At 47.5% G+C, this 25,393-nt stretch overlaps 1 protein-coding gene across 1 annotated transcript in view; it reads right to left on the reverse strand.

The window, feature by feature from the left end:
- Positions 1 to 25,393, reverse strand: part of LOC122551097 (protocadherin-16-like) — a 370,928-nt gene that overhangs the window by 39,636 nt on the left and 305,899 nt on the right. Inside the window, exons 14-15 of the mRNA XM_087988529.1 lie at positions 21,362 to 22,222; positions 17,191 to 17,304 (exon numbers count right to left, since the gene is read on the reverse strand). Of these exons, the coding sequence (XP_087844655.1) occupies positions 17,191 to 17,304; positions 21,362 to 22,222 (975 nt within the window). The remainder of the gene's footprint in view (positions 1 to 17,190; positions 17,305 to 21,361; positions 22,223 to 25,393) is intronic.

The following is a 25,393-nucleotide window of genomic DNA, read 5'->3' on the forward strand; positions in this document are numbered from 1 at the left end:
TCACCTCCCCCTCACCCCCCTCCCGTCACCTCCCCCACACCTCCCCCCTCACCCCCCTCCCTCACCTCCGTCCAAGTTCCCAAAGGAACTTTTCACATTGAGCAGAGATTCTCCTGCACATCCACCCCCCCCCTCATCTACTGTGGCCTTTGGTAATTATAGACCAGTGAGCCAGACTTTGGTTGTGGGAAAAGTGTTATAAGAGATAAGATTTATAATCATCTGGAAAGGAATAATTTGATTAGAGACAGTCAGCACGGTTTTGTGAAGGGTAGGTCGTGCCTCACAAACCTTATAGAGTTCTTTGAGAAGGTGACAAAACAGGTAGATGAGGGTAAAGTGGTTGCTGTGGTGTATAATGATTTCAGTAAGGCGTTTGATAAGCTTCCCCACCGTAGGCTATCGCACAAAATACGGAGTCATGGGATTGAGGGGATTTAATGGTTTAGATCAGAAATTAGCCAGCTGAAAGAAGACAGAGGGGGGTGTTTGATGGGATGTGTACATCCTGGAGTTCAGTTACTAGTGGTGTATCACAAGAATCTGTTTTGGGGCCACTGCTGTTTGTTATTTTTATAAATGACCTGGATGAGGGCACAGAAGGATGGGTTAATAAATTTACACGAGGAGGTTGAACAGTTCATCCACTTCACCAACACCTTCCACCCCGACCTCAAATTCACCTGGACAGTCTCAGATTCCTCCCTCCCCTTCCTCGACCTTTCTATTTCTATCTCAGGCGACCGAATCAACACGGACATCTACTACAAACCGACCGACTCCCACAGCTACCTGGACTACACCTCCTCCCATCCTGCCCCCTGTAAAAACGCCATCCCATTCTCCCAATTCCTTCGACTCCGCCGCATCTGCTCCCAGGAGGACCAGTTCCAAAAACGCACAACCCAGATGGCCTCCTTCTTCAAGGACCACAATTTCCCCCCCGACGTGGTCGACGATGCCCTCCACCGCATCTCTTCCACTTCCCGATCCTCCGCCCTTGAACCCCGCCCCTCCAACCGCCACCAGGACAGAACCCCACTGGTCCTCACCTACCACCCCACCAATCTCCATGTTCAGCGCATCATCCGCCGTCATTTCCGCCACCTCCAAACGGACCCCACCACCAAGGATATATTTCCCTCCCCTCCCCGATCAGCATTCCGTAAAGACCACTCCCTCCGTGACTCCCTCGTCAGATCCACACCCCCCACCAACCCAACCTCCACTCCCGGCACCTTCCCCTGCAACCGCAGGAGGTGCAAGACTTGCGCCCACACCTCCCCCCTCACCTCCCTCCAAGGCCCCAAAGGAAACTTCCATATCCGCCACAGATTCACCTCCACCTCCACACACATCATCTATTGCATCCTCTGCACCCGATGTGGCCTCCTCTATATTGAGGAGACAGGCCGCCTACTTGCGGAGCGTTTCAGAGAACACCTCTGGGACACCCGGACCAACCAAACCAACCACCCTGTGGCTCAACATTTCAATTCCCCCTCCCACTCCACCAAGGAAATGCAGGTCTTTGGACTCCTCCACCGCCAGACCACAACAACACGACGGTTGGAGGAAGAGCGCCTCATCTTCCGGCTAGGAACCCTCCAACCACAAGGGATGAACTCGGATTTCACCAGTTTCCTCATTTCCCCTCCCCCACCTTGTCTCAGTCTAATCCATCGAATTCAGCACCGCCTTCCTAACCTGCAATCTTCTTCCTGACCTCTCCACCCCCACCCCACTCTGGCCTATCACCCTCACCTTGACCTCTTTCCACCTATCACATTTCCGACGCCCCTCCCCCAAGTCCCTCCTCCCTACCTTTTATCTTAGCCTGCTGGACAAACTTTCCTCATTCCTGAAGAAGGGATTATGCCTGAAACGTCGATTCTCCTGTTCCCTGGATGCTGCCTGACCTGCTGCGCTTTTCCAGCAACACATTTTCAGCTCTGATCTCCAGCATCTGCAGACCTCACTTTCTCCTTAATAAATTTACAGGTAACACTATGGTCAGTGGAGTTGTGGACAGTGCAGAAGGATGTTGTTGGTTACAGAGGGACATAGATAAGCTGCAGAGCTGGGTTGAGAGGTGGCTAATGGAGCTTAATGCAGAAAAGTATGAGGTGATTCACTTTGGAAGGAGCAATAGGAATGTAGAGTACTGGGCTAATAGTAAGATTCTTGGTAGTGTGAATGAGCAGAGAGACCTCGGTGTCCATGTACATAGATCCCTGAAAGTTGCCAGATTCTGGATCAGTGGTGCTGGAAGAGCACAGCAGGTCAGGCAGCATCCAAGGAGCTTCGAAATCGACGTTTCGGGCAAAAGCCCTTCATCAGGAATAAAGGCAGTGAGCCTGAAGCGTGGAAAGATAAGCTAGAGGAGGGTGGGGGTGGGGAGACAGTAGCATAGAGTACAATGGGTGAGTGGGGGAGGGGATGAAGGTGATAGGTCAGGGAAGAGAGGGTGGAGTGGATAGGTGGAAAAGGAGATAGGCAGGTAGGACAAGTCCGGACAAGTCATGGGGACAGTGTGGAGCTGGAAGTTTGGAACTAGGATGAGGTGGGGGAAGGGGAAATGAGGAAGCTGTTGAAATCCACATTGATGCCCTGGGGTTGAAGTGTTCCGAGGTGGAAGATGAGGCGTTCTTCCTCCAGGCGTCTGGTGGTGAGGGAGCGGCGGTGAAGGAGGCCCAGCACCTCCATGTCCTCGGCAGAGTGGGAGGGGGAGTTGAAATGTTGGGCCACGGGGCGGTGTGGTTGATTGGTGCGGGTGTCCCGGAGATGTTCCCTAAAGCGCTCTGCTAGGAGGCGCCCAGTCTCCCCAATGTAGAGGAGACCGCATCGGGAGCAACGGATACAATAAATGATATTAATGGATGTGCAGGTAAAACTTTGATGGATGTGGAAGGCTCCTTTAGGGCCTTGGATAGAGGTGAGGGAGGAGGTGTGGGCACAGGTTTTACAGTTCCTGCGGTGGCAGGGGAAAGTGCCAGGATGGGAGGGTGGGTTGTCGGAGGGCGTGGACCTGACCAGGTAGTCACGGAGGGAACGGTCTTTGCGGAAGGCAGAAAGGGGTGGGTAGGGAAATATATCCCTGGTGGTGGGGTCTGTTTGGAGGTGGCAGAAATGTCGGCGGATGATTTGGTTTATGCGAAGGTTGGTAGGGTGGAAGGTGAGCACCAGGGGCGTTCTGTCCTTGTTACGGTTGGAGGGGTGGGGTCTGAGGGCGGAGGTGCAGGATGTAGACGAGATGTGTTGGAGGGCATCTTTAACGACGTGGGAAGGGAAATTGCGGTCTCTAAAGAAGGAGGCCATCTGGTGTGTTCTGCCTCCTAGCAGAGCGCTTTAGGGAACATAGAACATAGATAGAACATAGAACAATACAGCACAGAACAGGCCCTTCAGCCCACGATGTTGTGCCGAACTTCTAACCTAGATTAAGTACCCATCCATGTACCTATCCAAATGCCGCTTAAAGGTCGCCAATGATTCCGACTCTACCACTCCCATGGGCAGCGCATTCCATGCCCCCACCACTCTCTGGGTAAAGAACCCACCCCTGACATCTCCCCTATACCTTCCACCCTTCACCTTAAATTTATGTCCCCTTGTAACACTCTGTTGTACCCGGGGAAAAAGTTTCTGACTGTCTACTCTATCTATTCCTCTGATCATCTTATAAACCTCTATCAAGTCACCCCTCATCCTTCGCCGTTCCAACGAGAAAAGGCCGAGAACTCTCAACCTATCCTCGTATGACTTCCTCTCCATTCCAGGCAACATCCTGGTAAATCTTCTCTGCACCCTCTCCAAAGCTTCCACATCTTTCCTAAAGTGAGGCGACCAGAACTGCACACAGTACTCCAACTGTGGCCTAACCAAAGTCCTGTACAGCTGCAACATCACTTCACGACTCTTGAATTCAATCCCTCTGCTAATGAACGATAATACTCCATAGGCCTTCTTACAAACTCTATCCACCTGAGTGGCAACCTTCAAAGATCTATGTACATAGACCCCAAGATCCCTCTGTTCCTCCACCTGACTAAGAACCCTACCATTAACCCTGTATTCCGCATTCTTATTTGTTCTTCCAAAATGGACAACCTCACACTTGGCAGGGTTGAACTCCATCTGCCACTCCTCAGCCCAGCTCTGCATCATATCTAAGTCCCTCTGCAGCCGACAACAGCCCTCCTCACTGTCCACAACTCCACCTATCTTCGTATCATCTGCAAATTTACTGACCCACCCTTCGACTCCCTCATCTAAGTCATTAATAAAAATTACAAACAGCAGAGGACCCAGAACTGATCCCTGCGGAACTCCACTTGTAACTGGGCTCCAGGCTGAATATTTACCATCTACCACCACTCTCTGCCTTCGACCGGTTAGCCAGTTTTCTATCCAATTGGCCAAATTTCCCTCTATCCCATGCCTCCTGACTTTCCGCATAAGCCTACCATGGGGAACCTTATCAAATGCCTTACTAAAATCCATGTACACTACATCCACTGCTCTACCCTCATCCACATGCTTGGTCACCTCCTCGAAGAATTCAATAAGACTTGTAAGGCAAGACCTACCCTTCACAAATCCATGCTGGCTGTCCCTAATCAAGCAGTGTCTTTCCAGATACTCATAAATCCTATCCCTCAGTACCCTTTCCATTACTTTGCCTACCACAGAAGTAAGACTAACAGGCCTGTAATTCCCGGGGTTATCCCTATTCCCTTTTTTGAACAGGGGCACAACATTCGCTACTCTCCAGTCCTCTGGTACCACCCCCGTTGCCAGTGAAGACGAGAAGATCATTGCCAACGGTACTGCAATTTCCTCTTTTGCTTCCCACATAATCCTAGGATATATCCCGTCAGGCCCGGGGGACTTGTCTATCCTCAAGTTGTTCAAAATGTCCAACACATCTTCCTTCCTAACAGGTATCTCTTCTAGCTTACCAGTCCATTTCACACTCTCCTCTTCTACAATACGGTCCCTCTCGTTCGTAAATACTGAAGAGAAGTACTTGTTCAAGACCTCTCCTATCTCTTCCGACTCAATACACAGTCTCCCACTACTGTCCTTGATCGGACCTACCCTCGTTCTCTGATCGGACCTACCCTCGTTCTCTGGGATACCCGCACCAATCAACCGCACCGCCCCGTGGCCCAACATTTCAACTCCCCCTCACACTCTGCCGAGGACATGGAGGTCCTGGGCCTCCTTCACCGCCGCTCCCTCACCACCAGACGCCTAGAGGAAGAACGCCTCATCTTCCGCCTCAGAACACTTCAACCCCAGGGCATCAATGTGGACTTCAACAGTTTCCTCATTTCCCCTTCCCCCACCTCACCCTAGTTCCAAACTTCCAGCTCAGCACTGTCCCCATGACTTGTCCGGACTTGTCCTACCTGTCTATCTCCTTTTCCACCTATCCACTCCACCCTCTCCTCCCTGACCTATCACCTTCATCTCCTCCCCCACTCACCCATTGTACTCTATGCTACTTTCTCCCCACCCTCACCCTCCTCTAGCTTATCTCTCCATGCTTCAGGCTCACTGCCTTTATTCCTGATGAAGGGCTTTTGCCCGAAACGTCGATTTCGAAAGTCCTTGGATGCTGCCTGAATTGCTGTGCTCTTCCAGCACCACTGATCCAGAATCTGGTTTCCAGCATCTGCAGTCATTGTTTTTACCTACCTGAAAGTTGCCACCCAGGTTGATAGGGTTGTTAAGAAGGCATACAGTGTTTTAGCTTTTATTAATAGAGGGATTGAGTTCCGGAACCATGAGGTTATGCTGCAGCTGTACAAAACTCTGGTGCGGCCGCACTTGGAGTATTGAGTACAGTTCTGGTCACTGCATTATAGGAAGGATGTGGAAGATTTGGAAAGGGTTCAGAGGAGATTTACTAGGATGTTGCCTGGTATGGAGGGAAGGTCTTATGAGGAAAGGCTGAGGGACTTGAGACATCATTAGAGAGAAGAAGGTTGAGAGGTGACTTAATTGAGACATATAAGATGATCAGAGGGTTAGATAGGGTGGACAAGGAGAGTCTTTTTCCTCAGATGGTGATGGCTAGTACGAGGGGACATAGCTTTAAATTGAGAGGTGGTAGATATAGGACAGATATCAGCAGTAATGTCTTTACTCAGAGAGTAGTAGAGGCGTGGAATGCGCTGACTGCAATAGTAGTAGACTCGCCAACTTTAAAGGCATTTAAATGGTCATTGGATAAACATATGGATGAGAATGGAATAGTGTAGGTTCGGTGGGCATCAGATTGATTTCACAGGTTGGCACAACATTGAGGGCCAAGGGGCCTGTTCTGTGCTGTAATGTACTATGTTCTCTCGATGTGGTCTCCTCTACATCAGAGAGACCGAGCGCCAACTCGCGGAATGTTTCAGGGAACATCTCTGGTCCACATGCACCAAACAACCCAACTGCCCTATGGCCAAACACTTCACTGCCAAATCAAAGCCACCCGCTGACTGGAGGAACAACTCTTCATCTTCTGCCTTGGGACACGACAACCACACAGCATCAACGTCAATTTCACCTGTTTCCAAATCTCCCCTCACCCCACCTCATCCCAGATCCAACCCTCCTACTCGGCACCACCGTCTTGAACTGTCCTACCAGTCCATCTTCCTTCCCACCTATCTGCGCCACCTTCACCACCAACCTATTACAATCACCTCCTACCTGCATGCACCTATCACTATCCCACCTACCTCCTCCTAGCTCTACACCCAACCCTCTATTTATCTCTTAGCTCCCTTCCTCTTCCTCATTCCTGATGGAAGGCTTCGGCCTGAAACGTTGACTCTCCTGCTCCTCGGATGCTGCCTGACTTGCTTTTCCAACACTGCTTTCTCGACTCTGATCTCCAGCATCTGCAGTCCTCACTTTCTCCAAACTTACTAACCATGCCTTGTACATTCTTATCCAAATCATTGATACAGATAACAAACAGTGATGGGCCCAGCACCGACTCCTGAGGCACTCCACTGGTCACAGGCCTCCAGTCCACTATTACCCTCTGCTTCCCACCATCAAGCCAATTGTGTATCCAATTTGCCAGCTCCCCCTGGATTCCATGCAATCTAACCCTCCAGAGCAGCCTAGCATGTCAAAGACCTTATTGAAATCCATATAGACCACGTCTACCGCCCTGCCCTTGTCAACCTTCCTGGTCACCTCATCAAAGAACTCAAACAAATTTGTGAGGCATGATCATGGGTGGTGTTCCCATATAGCTACTGGCCTTGCTGTTTTCTGGAGTTTTGAAGAATGAGAGGTGATCTCTTGAAACCTACAAAATTCTTCAAGAGTGTGACAGGATGTTTGTAGTTGGGATGTTCTCTTGGCTGGTTAGTCTAATATCAGGGGACATAATGTAAGGGTAAGGGGCAGGCTATTTAAGACTGAATTGATGAGCAATGTTTTCACTCAAGAGAGCAGTGAATGTTTGGAATTCTCTTTTTCAGAGGCTGTGGAAGGTCAGTCATTGAGAAGAGTCAAGACAAAGATTGATAGGTTTCTCATCAGTGATGCATCAATGGAGAGGGCGATAATGCAGGAAAATGGCATTGAGGTAGATGATCAGTCAGGATCTGGACTGGTATTGCAATCTTGGGAGGCTGAATGGCCTCCTCCTGTAACTATGAGCATAAAATATTAGATACGGGAGTGAAAAATCTCAAGCTGTTTAGCATATCTTAAAATGGATAAATTCTAAGGCCCCGATGAAGTATATCTTAGATGTTCAGCAAAACCAAGGAAGAAATAGCTGTAAGTCTTAGTCTCGTATAAAGTCAAAACACTGGGAAGGCTAGAAATCTGAAATCAAAACAGAGAGTGATAGAGAAACTTGGCAACTCTGGCAACATTGCAGAGAGAAACAGAGATAATGTTTCAAGTCCAGAGACCATCATCAGAACAGGTTGTACCAAACTTAAAACAGTGACTCTGCTTTCTCTTCACAGATGCTGCCAGCACAGGTGAGCTTCTCCAGTATTCCTTGTGTTTATTTGATTCAGTCTCAGTCCTCTCTGGGAGCAGGAGTGTTACTGATGGATGATGGACATTGTGTTATGTGGTCAGACAGAATTTGAAAATTGTTCAAAGACACATTTTGTTAAAGCTTTTTATCCTGCTCTAATCAGGACAATTTGCAAGAAATACTAATTACCAGTGAACCTTCTCAATGACTGAGCTTCCACAGCCTCTGAGAAAGAGAATTCCAGAGATTCACTGCCCCCTTGAGTGAAGACATTGCTCATCAATTCAGTCTTAAATATTCTGCCCCTACTCTTTATACTTCATGACAGGAGAGCATTGATTGGTTGGAGAGTCAACTCTGATTGGTAGAAGCATTGCCATGGTGAATGCACCAATTAATGATGATTGACAGTTAATGGATAGTCTTTGCTTAAATTTTAAGTTTAAACTTACAAACCCGTTTTCAATAAATTAACTTAATTACCACATGCTAATGAGAGGCAGAGACAGCAGGAGAGATAACTGGTCAACCATGTTTGATATAAAATGTCACAGTTCACCCTTCAGGTTTTGGTGATGAGCTAGTGACATATCCCAGTGAAAATGACTTCTGGAAACAGAGATCAACATGTTTCTGACATCACTGGGCATGGGGATAGGAATGAAGGACAGTGAGAGGATGGGAAGGATTCACTTCCCTTCGTCTGGAAGTCAATAACCAGGGACATTAATTTAAATCAATTGGTTGACGCATGGAAGAGGGTGATGGCTGGAACTCACTAATTTAAAGGCTAAGAGAGGGAAAAAGTCTCATCACATTGAAGGCACACACAGACTTGGTGTCCCATAAGGCTGTAGACCAAGAAATGGGATATGGCATTGAAATGGGGAGCTCTTTCACATCTAGTAAGGACAGAATAGGCTGAAGAGCCTACTCTGAGCCATAAATGCTTCTGCAGTTTAATGATGAGTTCAGTAACCTACCCGTGAACATTGGCAGTGTTACTGTTAATTCTTGGTCTCTCAATTTATGTTTCTGTATAAGCTTTGAAACTGTGTTTTTGGGACCTAAGCATCACTGGCTAGACCAGTATTATTGTCCATCCCTCAATGCCCTTGAACTCAGCAACTTGCTCTGGATTTCAGAGGGCTGCTCTGAGCTAGCCATTGCAGTAGAGCTACCCATGGGGCCTGACCAGCTAAAGTTGGCAGATTTCCTTCCCTAAATGGCATTAGTGAACCAGATGGGTTTTTACAACAATCAACAATAGTTCCTTTGTCACCATCACTGTGGTTAGCTTTCAATTCTAGATGTTATGAATTGAATTTTAATTGCTATGAAATGAGTTGAATCCACGATCCAGACAGCTTACATAAGGCGAGTGTGCACAAACATACAAATATTGTGTGTGAGTAGGCACGTCAGTGTGCACATCCCTCTGATTGGATTATACTATATTGGCCCCCAATAACCACCAAGACATTGAGGAACAAATATGTCAGCAGGTTATGGAAAGATGCAAATATAACAGGATTGTCATAGTGAGTGAATTTAATTTCCCCAATATTGACTGGGATTCCCTGACAGCAAGAGGCTTAGAGGAGGCAGAATTTGTTAGATGTATCCAAGAGGGTTTCTTAAAAGAGTATGTGGATAGTCCAACTAAAGGAGGAGCCATACTGGGCCATGACCCTGGTCAGGTGACTGACCTTTCATTGGGAGAGCATTTTGGAAACAGTGATCACAACTCCTTAAGTTTTAAGATAGCTTTGAATAAGGATAGGTCAGGACCTTGTGGGAAGGCTCTATTTTTCTGAGAGATGCGAGGGAGGAGCGAAGGACTTCTGCAGAGTTTTTAAGTGGGTGGGATCCTGCAGAATGTGGCAGGTGAGAGACACTTCACATGTCTCTGCCAACTACATCAGTGGGAAGTGCACCCAACTCCAGCTCCTTGAAAACCGAGTTAGGGAACTGGAGCTGGAGCTGGAGCTGGATGAACTATGGATCATCTGGGAGGCTGAGGGGGAAATTGAGAGGATGTACAGGGAGGTGGTCACTCCCCAGACACAGGAAAAGGACAGCTGGGTTACGGTGAGGGGGAGGAAAGGGAACCGACAGTCAGAGCAGAGATCCCCTGTGGCTGTTCCCCTCAGCAAAAGAGGATTGGATACTACAGTGGGGACAGCCTACCAGGGGAAAGCCATAGTTGTCAGGTCTCTGGCACTGAGCCTGGCACTGTGGCTCAGAACGGAAGGGGGAAGAATAGAAAAGCGCTAGTGGTAGAGGACTCAATAGTTAGACGGATTGACAAGAGATTTTGTGGTCAGGAGCGGGACTCCCGGAAGGTATGTTGCCTCCCTGGTGCCAGGGTCCGGGATGTCGCCGATTGGGTTTACAGGATTCTGAAGGGGGAGGGTGAGCAGCCAGAAATCGTGGTACATATCGGCACCAATGATATAGCCAGGAAAGGGATTGAGGATCTGAAAAGTGACCACAGAGAGTTAGGTTGGAAGCTGAAGAGCAGGACGAGTAGCGTAGTGATCTCAGGTTTGCTACCAGTGCCACGAGATAGTGAGATGAGGAACAGTCAGTGAATGCAGCTTAACACATGGCTGTGAGGCTGGTGCAGGAGGGAGGGCTTCAGATACCTAGACCATTGGAATACCTTCTGGGGAAGATGGGACCTGTACATGAAGGACTGGTTATACCTGAACTGGGGGGGGGGGCACAAATGTCCTGGGTGGGAGATTTGCTCGTGTGATTCAGGAGAGTTTAAACTAGTTTGGCAGGGGGGTAGGAATCAGAGCCACATTTCTGAGAGGGGGGCAGTTGCAGACGGGGCAGTGACAGGATGTATTGAATCTATCAGGAAAGTTTCTCATGTGATGAAACAAAGGGATTTGTTAAAGTGTGTCTGCTTTAACGCAAGGAGTGTCCGAAATAAGAGTGACGAACTTAGAGCATGGATCAGTACTTGGGGCTACGATGTTGTGGCCATAACGGAGACATGGATTCCACAGGGGCAGGAATGGTTGCTAGATGTTCCAGGGTTTAGAACATTTAAAAAGAACAGGGAGGGTGGAAAAAGAGGAAGGGGTGTAGCATTGCTAATCAGAGAGTGCATCACAGCTACAGAAACAAAGGTTGTTGAGGAAGGTTTGTGTACTGAGTCAGTCAGTCAGGTGGAAGTTAGGAACAGCAAGGGAACAGCCCCCTCATTGGGGGTTTTCTGCGACCACCTAATAGCAGGCGAGAGATTGAAGAACTCATAGACTGGCAGATTCTGGAAAAATGCAGATGTAGCAGGGTTGTTGTTATGGGTGATTTCAACTTTCCCAATATCGACTGGAACATCGTTAGTGCAGATGGTTTGGATGGACCCGTTTTTGTCAGGTGTGTTCAGGAGGGTTTCCTTACTCAGTAAGTAGACAGAGCAATGAGGGGAGAGGCCATTTTGGATTTGGTGCTCAGCAATGAGCCAGAACAGGTCTCACTGTGGGAGAACACTTTGGTGACAGTGATGACAACTGCCTCACATTTACCATAGCCTTGGAAAGGGAAAGGAGCAGTTATCGAGGGAAGATATTTAATTGGGGAAAAGGAAATTATGACGCTATCAGACAGGAATTGGGAAGTACAGACTGGGAGCAATTGTTCCACAGAAAGGGCACAGCAGACATGTGGAGACTATTTAAGGAGCAGTTGTTGCGAGTGATGCACAAATTTGTTCCTCTGAGACAGGTAAGAAGGGGTAAGATTAAGGAACATTGGATGACAAGAACAGAGGAGCTTCTCGTCAAAAGGAAGCAGACAGCTTACATAAGGTGGAGGAAGCAAGGATCTAGCACAGCTTTAGAGGATTACAGGCTTGCTAGAAAGGAGCTCAGAAATGGACTGAGGAGAGCCAGGAGAGGGCACGAAAAAGGCTTGGCAAGAAGGATTATGGATAACCCAAAGGCATTTTACTCATACGTGAGGAATAAGAGAATGATCATGGAGAAGGTAGGGCCGAGTTGTGCATGGAGTCTGAGCAGATCCCTAAATGAGTTTTTTGCTTCGGTTTTCACTAAGGAAAAGGACCTCGTTGTAAATGAAAACTTAGAGGAGCTGGGAAACAGGCTTGACCAGATCAAGATTGATGAAGTTGGTGTGCTGGAAATTTTGGAAAACATTAAGATTGATAAGTCCCCAGGGCCAGACCAGATTTATCCGAGGCTGCTCCATGAAGCAAGAAAGGAGGTTGCTAAGCCGCTGGCGAGGATATTTGCCTCCTCACTCTCCACGGGAGTCGTACCGGAGAACTGGAAGGAGGCGAATGTTGTTCCTCTTTTCAAGAAGTGTAATCCCTGTCAATTACAGACCAGTCAGTCTTACGTCTGTGGTCAGCAAAGTTTTGGAAAGAATTCTGAAGCATAGGATTTATGACTATTTGCCAAAGCATAGTCTGATTAAAGGCAGTCAGCATGGCTTTGTGAGGGGCAGGTCATGCCTCACAAATCTTATTGAGTTCTTTGAGAAGGTGACAGGACGAGCAGTGGATGAGGTGTATCTGGACTTCAGCAAGGCATTTGATAAGGGTCCCCATGGTAAGCTTATTCATAAAGTCAGGAAGTATGGGACACAGGGAGATTTGGCTATCTGGATTCAGAATTGGCTGGCTGACAGAAGGCAGAGAGTGGTTGTAGATGGAAAGTATTCTACCTGGAGGTCAGTGTTGAGTGGGTTCCCTCAGGGCTCTGTTCATGGCTCTTTGTAGTTTTTTATAAATGACTTGGATGAGGAGGTTGAGGGGTGGGTTAGTAAATTTGCCGATGACACAAAGTTTGGAGGTGTCATTGATAGTATCGAGGGCTACTGCAGGCTGCAGCGCGACATAGACAGGATGCAGAGCTGAACTGAGAAATGGCAGATGGAGTTCAACCTGGATAAATGCGAAGTGATACATTTTGGAAGGTCAAACTCAAATGCTGAATATAGGATTAAAGACAGGATTCTTGGCAGTGTGGAGGAACAGAGGGATCTGGGTGTGCAAGTGCATAAATCCCTCAAAGTTACCACCCAGGGTTGTTAAGGAAGCATATGGTGTTTTGCCTTTCATTAACAGGGGAATCGAGTTTAAGAGCCGCGAGGTTTTGCTGCAGCTCTACAAATCCCTGGTGAGACCACACTTGGAATATTGTGTCCAGTTCTGGTCGGGGAGAAAGTGAGGACTGCAGATGCTGGAGATCAGAGCTGAAAATGTGTTGCTGGATAAGCACAGGAGGTCAGGCAGCATCTAAGGAACAGGAGAATCGACGTTTCGGGCATAACCCTTCCTCATTCCTGAAGAAGGGCTTATGCCCGAAACGTCGATTCTCCTGTTCCTTGGATGCTGCCTGACCTGCTGTGCTTATCCAGCAACACATTTTCAGCTCCAGTTCTGGTCACCCTTCTATAGGAAAGATACAGAGGCTTTGGAGAGGGTGCAAAGAAGGTTTACCAGGATGCTGCCTGGAGTGGAGGGTTTGCCTTATGAAGGTTGAATAAGCTCAGATTTTTCTCTCTGGAGAGGAGGAGGAAGAGAGGAGACCTGATCGAGGTGTACAAAATAATGAGTGGAAAGGTAGAGTCAATAGCCAGAGACTTTTCCCCAGGGAGGAATGACTGGTGCGAGGGGTCATAATTTGAAGATATTAGGAGGAGGGTATAAAGGAGACATCAGAGGTAGGTTCTTTACGCAGAGAGTTGTGAATGCATGGAATGCGTTGCCAGCTGTGGTGGTGGAAGCAGAGTCACTGGGGACACTTAAGTGACTGCTGGGCATGCACATGGATAGCAGTGAGTTGAGGGTTGCGTAGGTTAAGTTAATATATTTTACATTAGGACTAAACCTCGGCACAACATCGTGGGCCAAAGGGCCTGTTCCTTGCTGTACATTTCTATGTTCTATGTTCTAAACTGGAGTGAAGGCTAATTATGTCAGTATTAGGCAGGAGCGAGGGAGTGTTAGTTGGGAGGAACTGTTATCAGGCAAGTTCACATCTGACAAGAGGAATTGTTTAAAAACCTACTGGGAAGAGTTCAGGACCGGCATATTCCAGTAAGGAGGAAGGGCAAGGATGGCAAGGTAAGGGATCCTTGGATAACGAGGGAGGTTGTGAATTTAGTCAAAAGAGACAAAGGAGCATATGTAAGTTTTTGGAAGGTAAAATCAGACAAGGCCCATGAGGAATATAAGGAAAGCAGGAGGGAACTCAAACTGGGAATTAGGAGAGCGAGGAAGGGCTTTGAAATGACCTTGGCAAGTGGAGTTAAAGAGATTTCCAAAGCATTCTGTAGACACATTAAAAATAAGAGGAGAGAGAAAGTAGGACCACTCAAGGATATAGGAGGGAACTTGTACTTGGAGGCAGAGGGTGTGGGTGAGATCCTAAGAGTAGTTTGCATCAGTATTCACCCAGGAGAAGGATGTGGAGGATAGAGAGATTAGTGTGGAACATGCTAATATGCTAAGGTATTTTGAGATCAAGAACAAAGTGGTGTTGTATCTCTTGAAGAGCTTTAAGGTGGATAAGTTCCCAGGGCCTGATGGTATCTACCCCAGGTTACTGAGAGAGACAAGAGGAGATTGCTGGGGCCTTGACCAAAATCTTTGTCACTTCACTACCTTCTGGAGAGGTCCTGGAGGACTGGCGAGTAGCCAATGTTGTTCCTCGGTTCAAGAAGGGAAGTAGGGATAATCCAGGAAACTATAGACCGGTGAGTCTTACATCAGCAGTTGGGAAGTTATTGGAGAGAATTCTTAGGGATTGGATTTATGCTCATTTAGAAAAGCATAGCCTAATTAAGAATAGTCAGCTTGGCTTTGTGCAGGGCAGGTCATGTCTTACCAACTTGATTTAGTTTTTCAAGGGGGTGACAAAGGTGATCACTGAGGGTAGAGCAGTGGATGTTGCCTTCGTGGATTTTACTCAGGTTTTTGACAAGGTCCTTCATGGTGGGCTCATTCAGAAGATTAAGATGCTTGGGATCCAAGGTGACTTGGCTGCATGGATTCAGAATTGGCTTGCCCACGGAAGGCAGAGGGTAGTTGTGGAAGGGTATTTTTCAGGCTGGAAGTCCATATTTAGTGGTGTTCTGCAGGGATCTGTACTGGCACCTCTGCTGTTTGTGATATATATAAATGACTTGAATCATTGATGTGTTGCAGACGATAAAAAAGTTGGTGGAGCTGTGGATAGTGTAGAAGGTTGTCAAAGGATACAGCAGGATGTAGATGAGTTGCAGATATGGGGAGAGAAATGGCAGGTGGAGTTTAATCCAGGTAAGTGTGAAGCACTGCATTTTGGGAGATCAAATGTTAATGACACGACCCTGAACAACATTGCTGTACAGAGGGATTTTGGGGTTCAAGTCCATAGCTCTCTGAAAGTGGCCACATGAGTAGAGAGAGTGATAAAGAAAGTGTATAGCATGTTTGTCTTTATTGGCCGGGAAATTGAGTACCAGAGTGAGGATGTCATGTTGCAGCTTTATAAAACTTTGGTTAAGCTTCACTTAGAGTATTGTGTTCAATTCTGGTTGCCCCATTGCAGGAAGCATGTGGAAATTTTGGAGAGGGTACAGAAGAGGTTTACCAGGATGCTGCCTGGATTAGAGGGTATGAGCTACAAGGAGAGGCGAGAAAAACTCAGGTTGTTTTCTCTGGAGAAGCAGAAGCTGCAGGGAGACTTGATTGAAGTCTATAAAATTATGAGATGCACAGGTAGGTTTGATGGTCAGAAACTTTCTCCCAGAGTTCAAATGTCAAATATAATGGGGCATTAATTTAAGGTGAGGGGGGAATGTCTAAAGGAGACATGAGGGGAAGTGTTTTACACAGAGAGTGGTAGAAGTCTGGAATGGTGGTGATCGAGGCAGATATAATAGGGGTGTTTAAGGGATTTTTAGATAAACACATGGCTATGCAAGGAATAGAGGGATATGGACTAATGGCAGGCAGAAGGGATTAGTTTAGTTTGGTGTCATGTTTACACAACATCATGGGCTGAAAGACCTGTTTCTGTGTTGGGGTGTGTGTTTGTGTGCACGTATGTGATACATGCACACACATGTGTGTGGGTGTTTGCATGCATGTGTACATGTGTGGGTGTGTACATGCATGTGGGTGTGTTTACATGTGTGTAGGTGCGTGCGTGCGCGTGTGTGTGAGTGCATGCTTGTGGGCATGTGTGTTGCTCAGTGGTTAGCACAGCTGCCTCACGGCACCAGAGACCCAGGTTCAATCCCAGCCTCAGGTGACTGTCTGTGTGGAGTTTGCACAATCTCCCAGTGTCTGTGTAGGTTTCCTCTTGGTGCTCTGGGTTCCTCCCACAGTCCAAGGTCTTGCTGGTTAGATGATGGGCCATAGTGTTCATGAATGTGCAGGCTTAGGTGGATTAGCCATGGGAAATGCTGGGTTACTGGGATAGGGTTAGTCATTGGAAATGCTGGGTTACAGGTATGACAGTGAGTCTGGGTGGGATGCTGTTTGCTGGAGTGATATGGACTTGATGGGTCAAATGGCCTACTTCCACATTGTTGGGATTCTATTCTATTCTAAGTAAAAGGATGTTCCGAACAGTTTAACCCTCTCTCTGCACATTTCCTTCCTGAAACAACAAAGGGAGAGACATACTTCAAGAACACTGAAAGGGTGAAGGCTTAACCGGGGAATAAAAGGCTGAGGTTCAGTGTGTTCACAAGCTTGTGTCATCCTCAAAGGATCCAAAGGAATTGGATGGGAAATGAAGGAAAACATTCCCTCTATCTGGACTGGTGCCAGGATTGCACTTCACCAACAGTTTGGTTCCCTCCCTCCCTGTGATGTTTCTGTCTGTCTGTTTGTCTGTGTCTGCGAGTGCTTCTCAAAGGGGCAGAGTTTGATTATAGAAAGTTATAAATTAGCAATTTGTGTTTATTTTCTGTCATTGGTTAGAAACACTTCATTTGCAATAAGGTGCTGTCTTCTTCTGAAGTAGAGAAAGCTGGTCAATGTTTCCTTTTAGCCTGAATTTGCCAGTCAGGTAAATGGGGGGCTTTCGACAGAGTAACAAAACCCTTTCACCTTGGGGATAGCTTTGGGAATAGTGGGGTTTGATTTCCAGCCCCCCTCCCCACTCCCCCCAGTGGCAGTGTGAGTGCATGTGTGCTTTGCCGACCTGTATTGGAATGAATGGTGAAGGCATCTCTCTCATTGCCACTGAAGATACTGTAGAAGATTCCTCTGTGTGAACCATCAGGATGCTGCGCCTCAATCTTCACAACAGATGTACCTGCAGGAAGCAGTCACATGGTGTTAACATAATGATGACCCCAATCACAGATACAGATCGGAAACAAATGGAGTAACAGAGTCTCTTTTGTGTTTCATTCTCCACATAAGACAAGTCTAGAATCACATCTTCCCATCCTGCCCCTGAATCCCACTATTCCCACCTCGCCCTCTCTCCCAGGGATCCTGGAAACCCACTCTCTCTCCAGCCTCCCTTACCCTGACCTCCATAAAGTCACATCTTGAGCTTCTCAATCTCAAAGAAGTGAATCTACATCTGCCCAGCCTTTCCTTCTGTTTTATTTCAATCTCGTTCACATTTTCTGCAGAATTCCTGGTGCCTGAACAAACACTTGTCTGTCACGCTGACACATTTACAACATTTGCAGCTGCATCCCCACATTTCTGTACACAGCTTCATAAACCCATCCTGGGGTCAAGTTTATCTTCACTAGCTCAGCAGGGGGATGGGAACCTGAGGTGTAGTTCCAGTGCACAGGAGGATGAGAGTAGGGAGGGCATGGACAGGATTTCATGGTCACTGGAATGTGTTGGCAGACAGCATGCTGGTTTGAAGTGTGTCTACTTCAACACCAGGAATATCCAGAATAAGGTAGGTGAGCTTGCAGCATGATTAGGTACCTGGGCTTTGCTGTTGTAGCCATTTCGGAGACATGGATAGAGCAGGGACAGAAACGGATGTCGCAGGTTCCAGGGTTTAGATCTTTCATTACGAACAGGCAAGGTGGTAAAAGAGGGGGAGGTGTGGCCTTGTCAGTCAAGGAATGTATAAAGGTGGCTGAGAGAACTTTTGACGAGGACTCGTCTGCTGAGGTAGTGTGGGCTGAGGTTAGAAACAGGAGGAGAGGTCACACTGCTTGGAGTTTTTATTTATATACACCTCCGCAGAGTTCCAGGGAGGTTTAGGAGAGGATTGGCAAAATGATTCTGTGTAGGAGTGAAAGGAACAGGGTGGTTATTATGGGGGACTTTAACTTCCCCAACATTGACTGGAAATGCTATAACTCTAGTACGTCGGATGGATCAGTTTTTGTCCAATGTTACAGGAGGGTTTCCTGACACAGTATGTTGAAGGGCCGACAAGAGGGGAGGCCACACTGGATTAGATTAGATTAGACTTTAGATTAGATTACTTACAGGGTGGAAACAGGCCCTTTGGCCCAACAAGTCCACACCGACCCGCCGAAGCACAACCCACCCATACCCCTACATTTACCCCTTACCTAACACTACGGGCAATTTAGCATGGCCAATTCACCTGACCTGCACATCTTTGGACTGTGGGAGGAAACCAGAGCACCCGGAGGAAACCCACGCAGACACGGGGAGAATGTGCAAACTCCACACAATCAATCGCCTGAGGCGGGAATTGAACACGTGTCTCTGGCGCTGTGAGGCAGCAGTGCTAACCGCTGGTGCTTGGGAATGAACCAGGCCAGGTGTTCAATTTAGTTGTGGGTGAGCACTTTGGAGAGAGTGACCATAATTCAGTAATGTTTAATTTAGCGATGGAAAGGGATAGGTACATGCCACAGGGCAAGAGCAATTATAATGCAATTAGGCAAGTCTTAGGATGCATAGAATGGGGCAGCAAAATGCAGGGGATGGGGACAATCGAAATGTGGAGCTGGTTAAAGGAAGAGATATTGCGTGTCCTTGATAGGTATGTCCCTGTGAGGCAGGGAGGAAGTGATAAAGTAAGGGAACCGTGGTTTACTACAGGGATTGCATCTCTTGTTAAGCGGAAGATGGAGGCTTATGTGTTGATGAGGCAAGATGATACAGATGAGGCGATGGTGAGTTATAGATCAGCTAGGAAGGATTTAAAGAGAGAGTTAAGAAGAGCACAGAGAGGACATGAACAGTCTTTAGAAAATAGTAAAAAGGAGAACCCTAAAGCTTTCTATTGGTTTGTGAGGAATAAAGGATGACGAGGCTAGGAATAGGGCCAGTCAAAGACAGAAGTGGGAAGTTGTGTGTGGACCCTGTGAAGATCTTCTGTCAGTGTAGTGAATGTCTGGAATTCTCTAGAGTTGAGGTGGCCAAATCACTGAGAGAAGACCATGGGGTTAGCACTGCTGCCTCACAGCACCAGGGACCCAGGTTCAATTCCCGCATTGGGTGACTGTCACCTCTTTGAAAAATACAATCAAGCTGATCAGACATGATCATGTTCAGACATGATCTCCCCTGAACAAAACCATACTGGCTGTCTTTGATTAATCCCTGCCTCTCCAAATGCAGATTAATTCTGTCCCTCTGAATTGCTTCAAACAGTTTCCCACCACTGTGTTAGATTGACCAGCCTGTACTTTACTGCTTTATCACTTGTACCTTCCTTGAATAACAGTCCCACATTGGCTGTCCTCCAGTTTTCCAGCACCTCTCCTGTGAGTAATAGGAAGCAGAGGGTGATGAGTTCAGTTGCGTGGGGAGTCATGGATGAAAGGGCTCAGCAGAGGTTATTAAAGTTTCCAGATCAAGGTGTGGAGGTGCTGGTATAGGACTGGGTGGCTGAAGTCAGAGGTCACATTGTGTACAGCTCTGGTCACCGCATTATAGGAAGGATGTGGAAGCTTTGGTAAGGGTTCAGAGGAGATTTACTAGAATGTTGCCTGGTATGGAGGGAAGGTCTTACAAGGAAAGGCTGAGGGACTTGAGGCTGTTTTCGTTGGAGGGAAGAAGGTTGAGAGGTGACTTAATAGAGACATATAAGATAATCAGAGGGTTAGATAGGGTGGACAGGGAGAGCCATTTTCCAAGTATGGTGACGGCGAGCATAAGGGGGCATAGCTTTAAATTGAGGGGTGATAGATATAGGACAGATGTCAGAGGTAGTTTCTTTACTCAGAGAGTAGTACAGGTATAGAATGCTTTGCCTGCGATGGTAGTAGATTCGCCAACTTTAAGTACATTTAATTCGTCATTGGACAAACATATGGACGTACACGGAATAGTGTAGGTTAGACGGGCTTCAGATTGGTATGACAGGTCAGCATAACATCGAGGGCCGAAGGGTCTGTACTGCGCTGTAATGTTCTATGTTCTATGACACTAGGTTATAAACCAACAGGTTTATTTGAAATTACGAGCTTTTGAGGAGCTGCTCATTTGTCACTTAATGAAGGGGCAACGCTCTGAAAGCTTGTGATTTCAAATAAACCTACTAGACTAAAAGCTGGTGCTGTGTGACTTCTGACTTTTTCCAGAAGAAGTAGTCAGACAGAGAGTATGTAAAGGGTCAGGAATCTATCTTCAGGTACAGCAGATAATGGGACAGCTATGAGAAGGGGAGCAATCAATACAGGACTGAAGGGGTTGTACTGAAATACACACAGTGTACAAAACAAGGGGAATGAGCTTGCACCACAGATTGAAATTGGCAGGTACGATGCTGTGGGTATCACAGAGACGTGGGTGAACGTGTGGAGTGTGAGCATGTGTGTGTGTGTGTGTGTGTGTTAGCATGTGTGTGTGTGTGTGTGAGTGTATGGGAGTGTGTGTGAGTGTGTGTGTTGTGTGTGAGTGTGAGTGCGTGTGTGTTTGTGAGTGTGTGTGAGTCTGTGTGTGTCTGTGTGAGTGAGTGTGTGTGTGTTTGTGAGTGTGTGTGTGTGAGTGTAAGTGCATGTGTGTTTGTGAGTGAGTGTGTGTGAGTCTGTGTGTGTGAGTCTGTGTGAGTGAATCTGTGAGTGAGTGTGTGTGTGTTTGTGAGTGTGTGTGTGAGTGTGAGTGCATGTGTGTTTGTGAGTGTGTGTGAGTCTGTGTGTGTGTGTGAGTCTGTGTGTGTGTGTGAGTCTGTGTGTGTGAGTCTGTGTGTGTGTGAGTCTGTGTGTGTGTGTGTGTGTGTGAGTGTGTGTGTGTGCGTGAGTGTGTGTCTTTGTGTGTGTTTGTGTGTGTGTGTGCGTGAGTGTGTGTGCATGCGTGAGTGTGTGTCTTTGTGTGTGTGTGTGAGTCTGTGTGTGTGTCTGTGTGTGTGAGTGTGTGTTTGTGTGTGAGTGTGTGCGTTCGCATGTGAGTGTGAGCAGTTGCACACCCACCTGCTGCTGAGTTCTCTGCCAATGGGATGTTGCTGATGCTGCGACGGAACCGTAAGCCGGGATTGTGTTCCTCCCTCAGGTGGATCATGACCACTCCAGTGGAGGAGAGAGCTGGGGAGCCCTGGTCTGTCGCAACCACAAACAGTGTCCGCTCGCTCTGACTCATCGAAGACAGTGGGGAGAGCAGGCGAATTTCCCCAGTGAAAGAATTGATAGTGAACCCAGAAACTGCCCTCAGGAAGCGATAGAATATGGAGGCGTTGGCACCAAAGTCTTTGTCATCTGCCTTCATGGTAGCCACGAGATGATTGACTGATGTGTGTTTGGAGATGTTTACAATGAGTGGATCGATAACGAAATGTGGAGAGTGGTCATTAACATCCTTCACATTAACTTCAACCCGTGCTGTGCAGCTCCTGGGGTCTGAGGGAGCTGAGTCAACACCTCGAACCAGGAAGGTGTAGCTGGGCTGTTTCTCCCGGTCCAGAGACATGACAGTGCTGATCCTGCCCTCCTGGTCAATGTGAAACATACCCTGGGACTCACTGCTCAGATAATACAAGACATCACCATTAGATCCTTCGTCACCGTCGGTCGCAGAAACTTTCAGAAGCACTGTGCCCACTGCACTATCCTCTCCAATCTCGATGGTGTAGGAAGATTCTGGAAAAGCGGGGGTGTTGTCATTGATATCCAGCACAGTAACATGGACAGATACTGTGCTACTTGCCTGTGGGGTCCCACCGTCCTCAGCCAGAATAGTTAAAGTATAAAATGGAACTGATTCTCTGTCAAGGCCACTGTTTGTGGACAGAACCCCAGTATTCCTGTCAATCTGAAAATGACCACTCGCATCTCCCTCTGGAACCAGAAACAAAACAGAACAAAATACATGAGCTCAAGGTTTCTTTTTCCAGTTAAAGGTCCTGAAGTAGTGGAAGGCAAAACAGCATCATTTGAATCAACATTTCTCTGCACCATACTCCACCACTCAGCTAACCCATCAGGTTCAGGGATGGTCCATCACACTGCCCTTCAGACTGATTCCCCCTCTCTCTCTCCAACACAGGGATCACTGGACAGTGATCAGGAACAGGAACCCTGGCTGATTTAACCCTCCCTCTCTATCTCTCTCTCTTTTTCTTTCCCAGGGATCACTGGGCAGTGATCAGGAGCAGGAACCCTGGCTGATTTCTCCCCCCTCTCTCTCTCCTTCTCTCTCCCTCTAACCCAGGGATAACTGGACAGTGATCAGGAGCAGGAACCCTGGCTGATTTCTCCCCCCTCTCTCTCTCCTTCTCTCTCCCTCTAACCCAGGGATAACTGGACAGTGATCAGGAACAGGAACCCTGGCTGGTTCCCCCCTCCTCTCTCTCTCTCTCTCTCCAACCCAGGGATCACTGGACAATGATCGGGAACAGGAACCCTGGCTGATTTCCCCTCTCTCTCTCTCTCTCTCTCTCTTACACACTCACTCACTATCCCAGGATGCTGTTCTGATGTCCCCGGGGAAGCTCTGACAGGGCCAATGTGCTGGATTTTCTGAGGAGAGTTTGTGTTACCCTGAGATCTCTGCTTCCCATTGGATGCAATAACCGAGGCCAACATTTCTGAAGAGAAATTCCGATGCGGGTTCCTTCAGAAGGGCTAAGCTGTCAGTCCACATTGACAGGTCTCTGATACAGGCCCATTGTGACCCCCACTCTCAGAAAGAGCTGCCTGAGTCAATGTGTTACTAATCCCCAACCTGAGACTGCGTTCTGAAAACAGCTGGTGAACAGAAGGTATCTCAAGCAAAGCTGAGGGGTGGGGAGGGGAAGGTGGACGGTATGGGATGGAGGAGAGAGAATGGTAGGGAGGGGGAGGGGGCTCATTGCGTTGAGTTTTTACAGTATCACATGAGAGTGGGACTGGGTGAGGTGGGGGGTAATAGGTCAAGAGTACGTTTGGGCTCTGGTTGCAGTTGGGGAGTGTGTGAGATAAATATGGCGTCTCTATCTATTTATCCAACACTTTTCTGTGTAAATGTGTCCTTCATTTCCTCAGAACCCTCTCTGGTTTTCTCTGGTTGAAATTGAGATATTTGGGGCAAGGTAGGTTTCAGGTGGAGGGAAACTGCCCACTGGGATTTCAATTTCCCAGTAATTCCCTCAGAATCACATCCCATCTCCACTTCCGAAATCAGCCAGGGTGCCTGCTCTATGGAAAGGGAGCCCTGGTGCCTGGCAGTTTGAGCCTGTGGAAGTTTCTCTGAACCTAAGAATGATTCTGTGTGTGTGGTTATCAGATACAGGCCCAGACGCTGTTCTGGCATTAGTCTTTTAAATTTATTCTCAGGACGAGGACATCACTGGCTGAGCCAACACTCATAGTAACCTAGAAACATGGAAAATAGGAGCAGGAGGAGGCCATTCAGCCCTTCAAGTCTGCTCCACCATTCAATACAACCATGGCTGATCATGCAATCTCAGTGTCCCATTCCCGCCCTCTCCCCATACCCTTTAGCCACAAGAACCACGTCCAGCTCCTTCATGAATGTATCCAATGAACTGGCTCCAAAGGCTTCACTCTCTGAGTGAAGAATTTAGAGTCATAGAGATGTACAGCATGGAAACAGACCCTTCAGTCCAACCTGTCCATGCTGACCAGATATCCCAACCCAATCTAGTCCCACCTGCCAGCACCCGGCCCATATCCCTCCAAACCCTTCCTATTCATATACCCATCCAGATGCCTTTTAAATGTTGCAATTGTACCAGCTTCTACCACATCCTCTAGCAGCTCATTCCATACATGTACCACCCTCTGTGTGAAAAAGTTGTCCCTTAGGTCTCTTTTATAACTTTCCCCTCTCACACTAAATCTATGCTCTCGAGTTCTGAACTCCCCAACCCTGGGGAAAAGACTTTGCCTATTTACCCTATACATGCCCCTCATGATTTTATAAACCTTTATAAGGTCACCCCTTGGCATCCGACGCTCCAGGGAATACAGCCCCAGCCTGTTCAGCCTCTCCCTATAGCTCAAATCCTCCAACCCTGGCAACATCCTTGTAAATCTTTTCTGAACCCTTTCAAGTTTCACAACAATTTTCCGATAGGAAGGAGACCAGAATTGCATGCAATATTCCAATAGTGGCCTAACCAATGTCCTGTACAACCGCAACATGACCTCCCAACTCCTGTACTCAATACTCTGACCAATAAAGGAAAGCATACCAAACGCCTTCTTCACTATCCTATCTACCTGTGACTCCACTTTCAAGGAGCTATGAACCTTCTCTCCAAGGTCTCTTTGTTCAGCAACACTCCCTAGGACCTTACCATTAAGTGTATAAGTCCTGCTAAGATTTGCTTTCCCAAAATGCAGCACCTCGCATTTATCCAAATTAACCTCCACCTGCCACTTCTCAGCTCATTGGCCCATCTGGTCCAGATCCTGTTGTAATCTGAGGTAACTGTCCACTACACCTCCAATTTTGGTGTCATCTGCAAACTTACTAACTGTACCTCTTATGCTCATATCCAAATCATTTATATAAAATGACGAAAAGTAGAGGACCCAGCACCGATCCTTGTGGCACTCCACTGGTCACAGGCCTCCAGTCTGAAAAACAACCCTCCACCACCACCACCCTCTGCCTTCCATCTTTGAGTCAGTTCTGTATCCAAATGGCTAGTTCTCCCTGTATTCCATGAGATCTAACCTTGCTAATCAGTCTCCCATGGGGAACCTTGTCAAATCTTCGAGAAGAAAGTGAGGTCTGCAGATGCTGGAGATCAAAGTTGAAACTTTATTGCTGGAACAGCACAGCAGGTCAGGCAGCATCCAGGAAACAGGAGATTCGACGTTTCGGGCACAGGCCCTTCTTCATTCCTGAAGAAGGGCCTGTGCCCGAAACGTCGAATCTCCTGTTCCCTGGATGCTGCCTGACCTGCTGTGCTGTTCCAGCAATAAAGTTTGAACCTTGTCAAATGCCTTACTGAAGTCCATATAGATCACATCTACTGCTCTGCCCTCATCAATCCTCTT

This window comes from Chiloscyllium plagiosum, unplaced genomic scaffold, assembly GCF_037043375.1.
Source record: "Chiloscyllium plagiosum isolate Xiang-an unplaced genomic scaffold, Cpla_swu_hap1 HiC_scaffold_6, whole genome shotgun sequence".
NCBI classification, from domain to species: Eukaryota; Metazoa; Chordata; class Chondrichthyes; order Orectolobiformes; family Hemiscylliidae; genus Chiloscyllium; species Chiloscyllium plagiosum.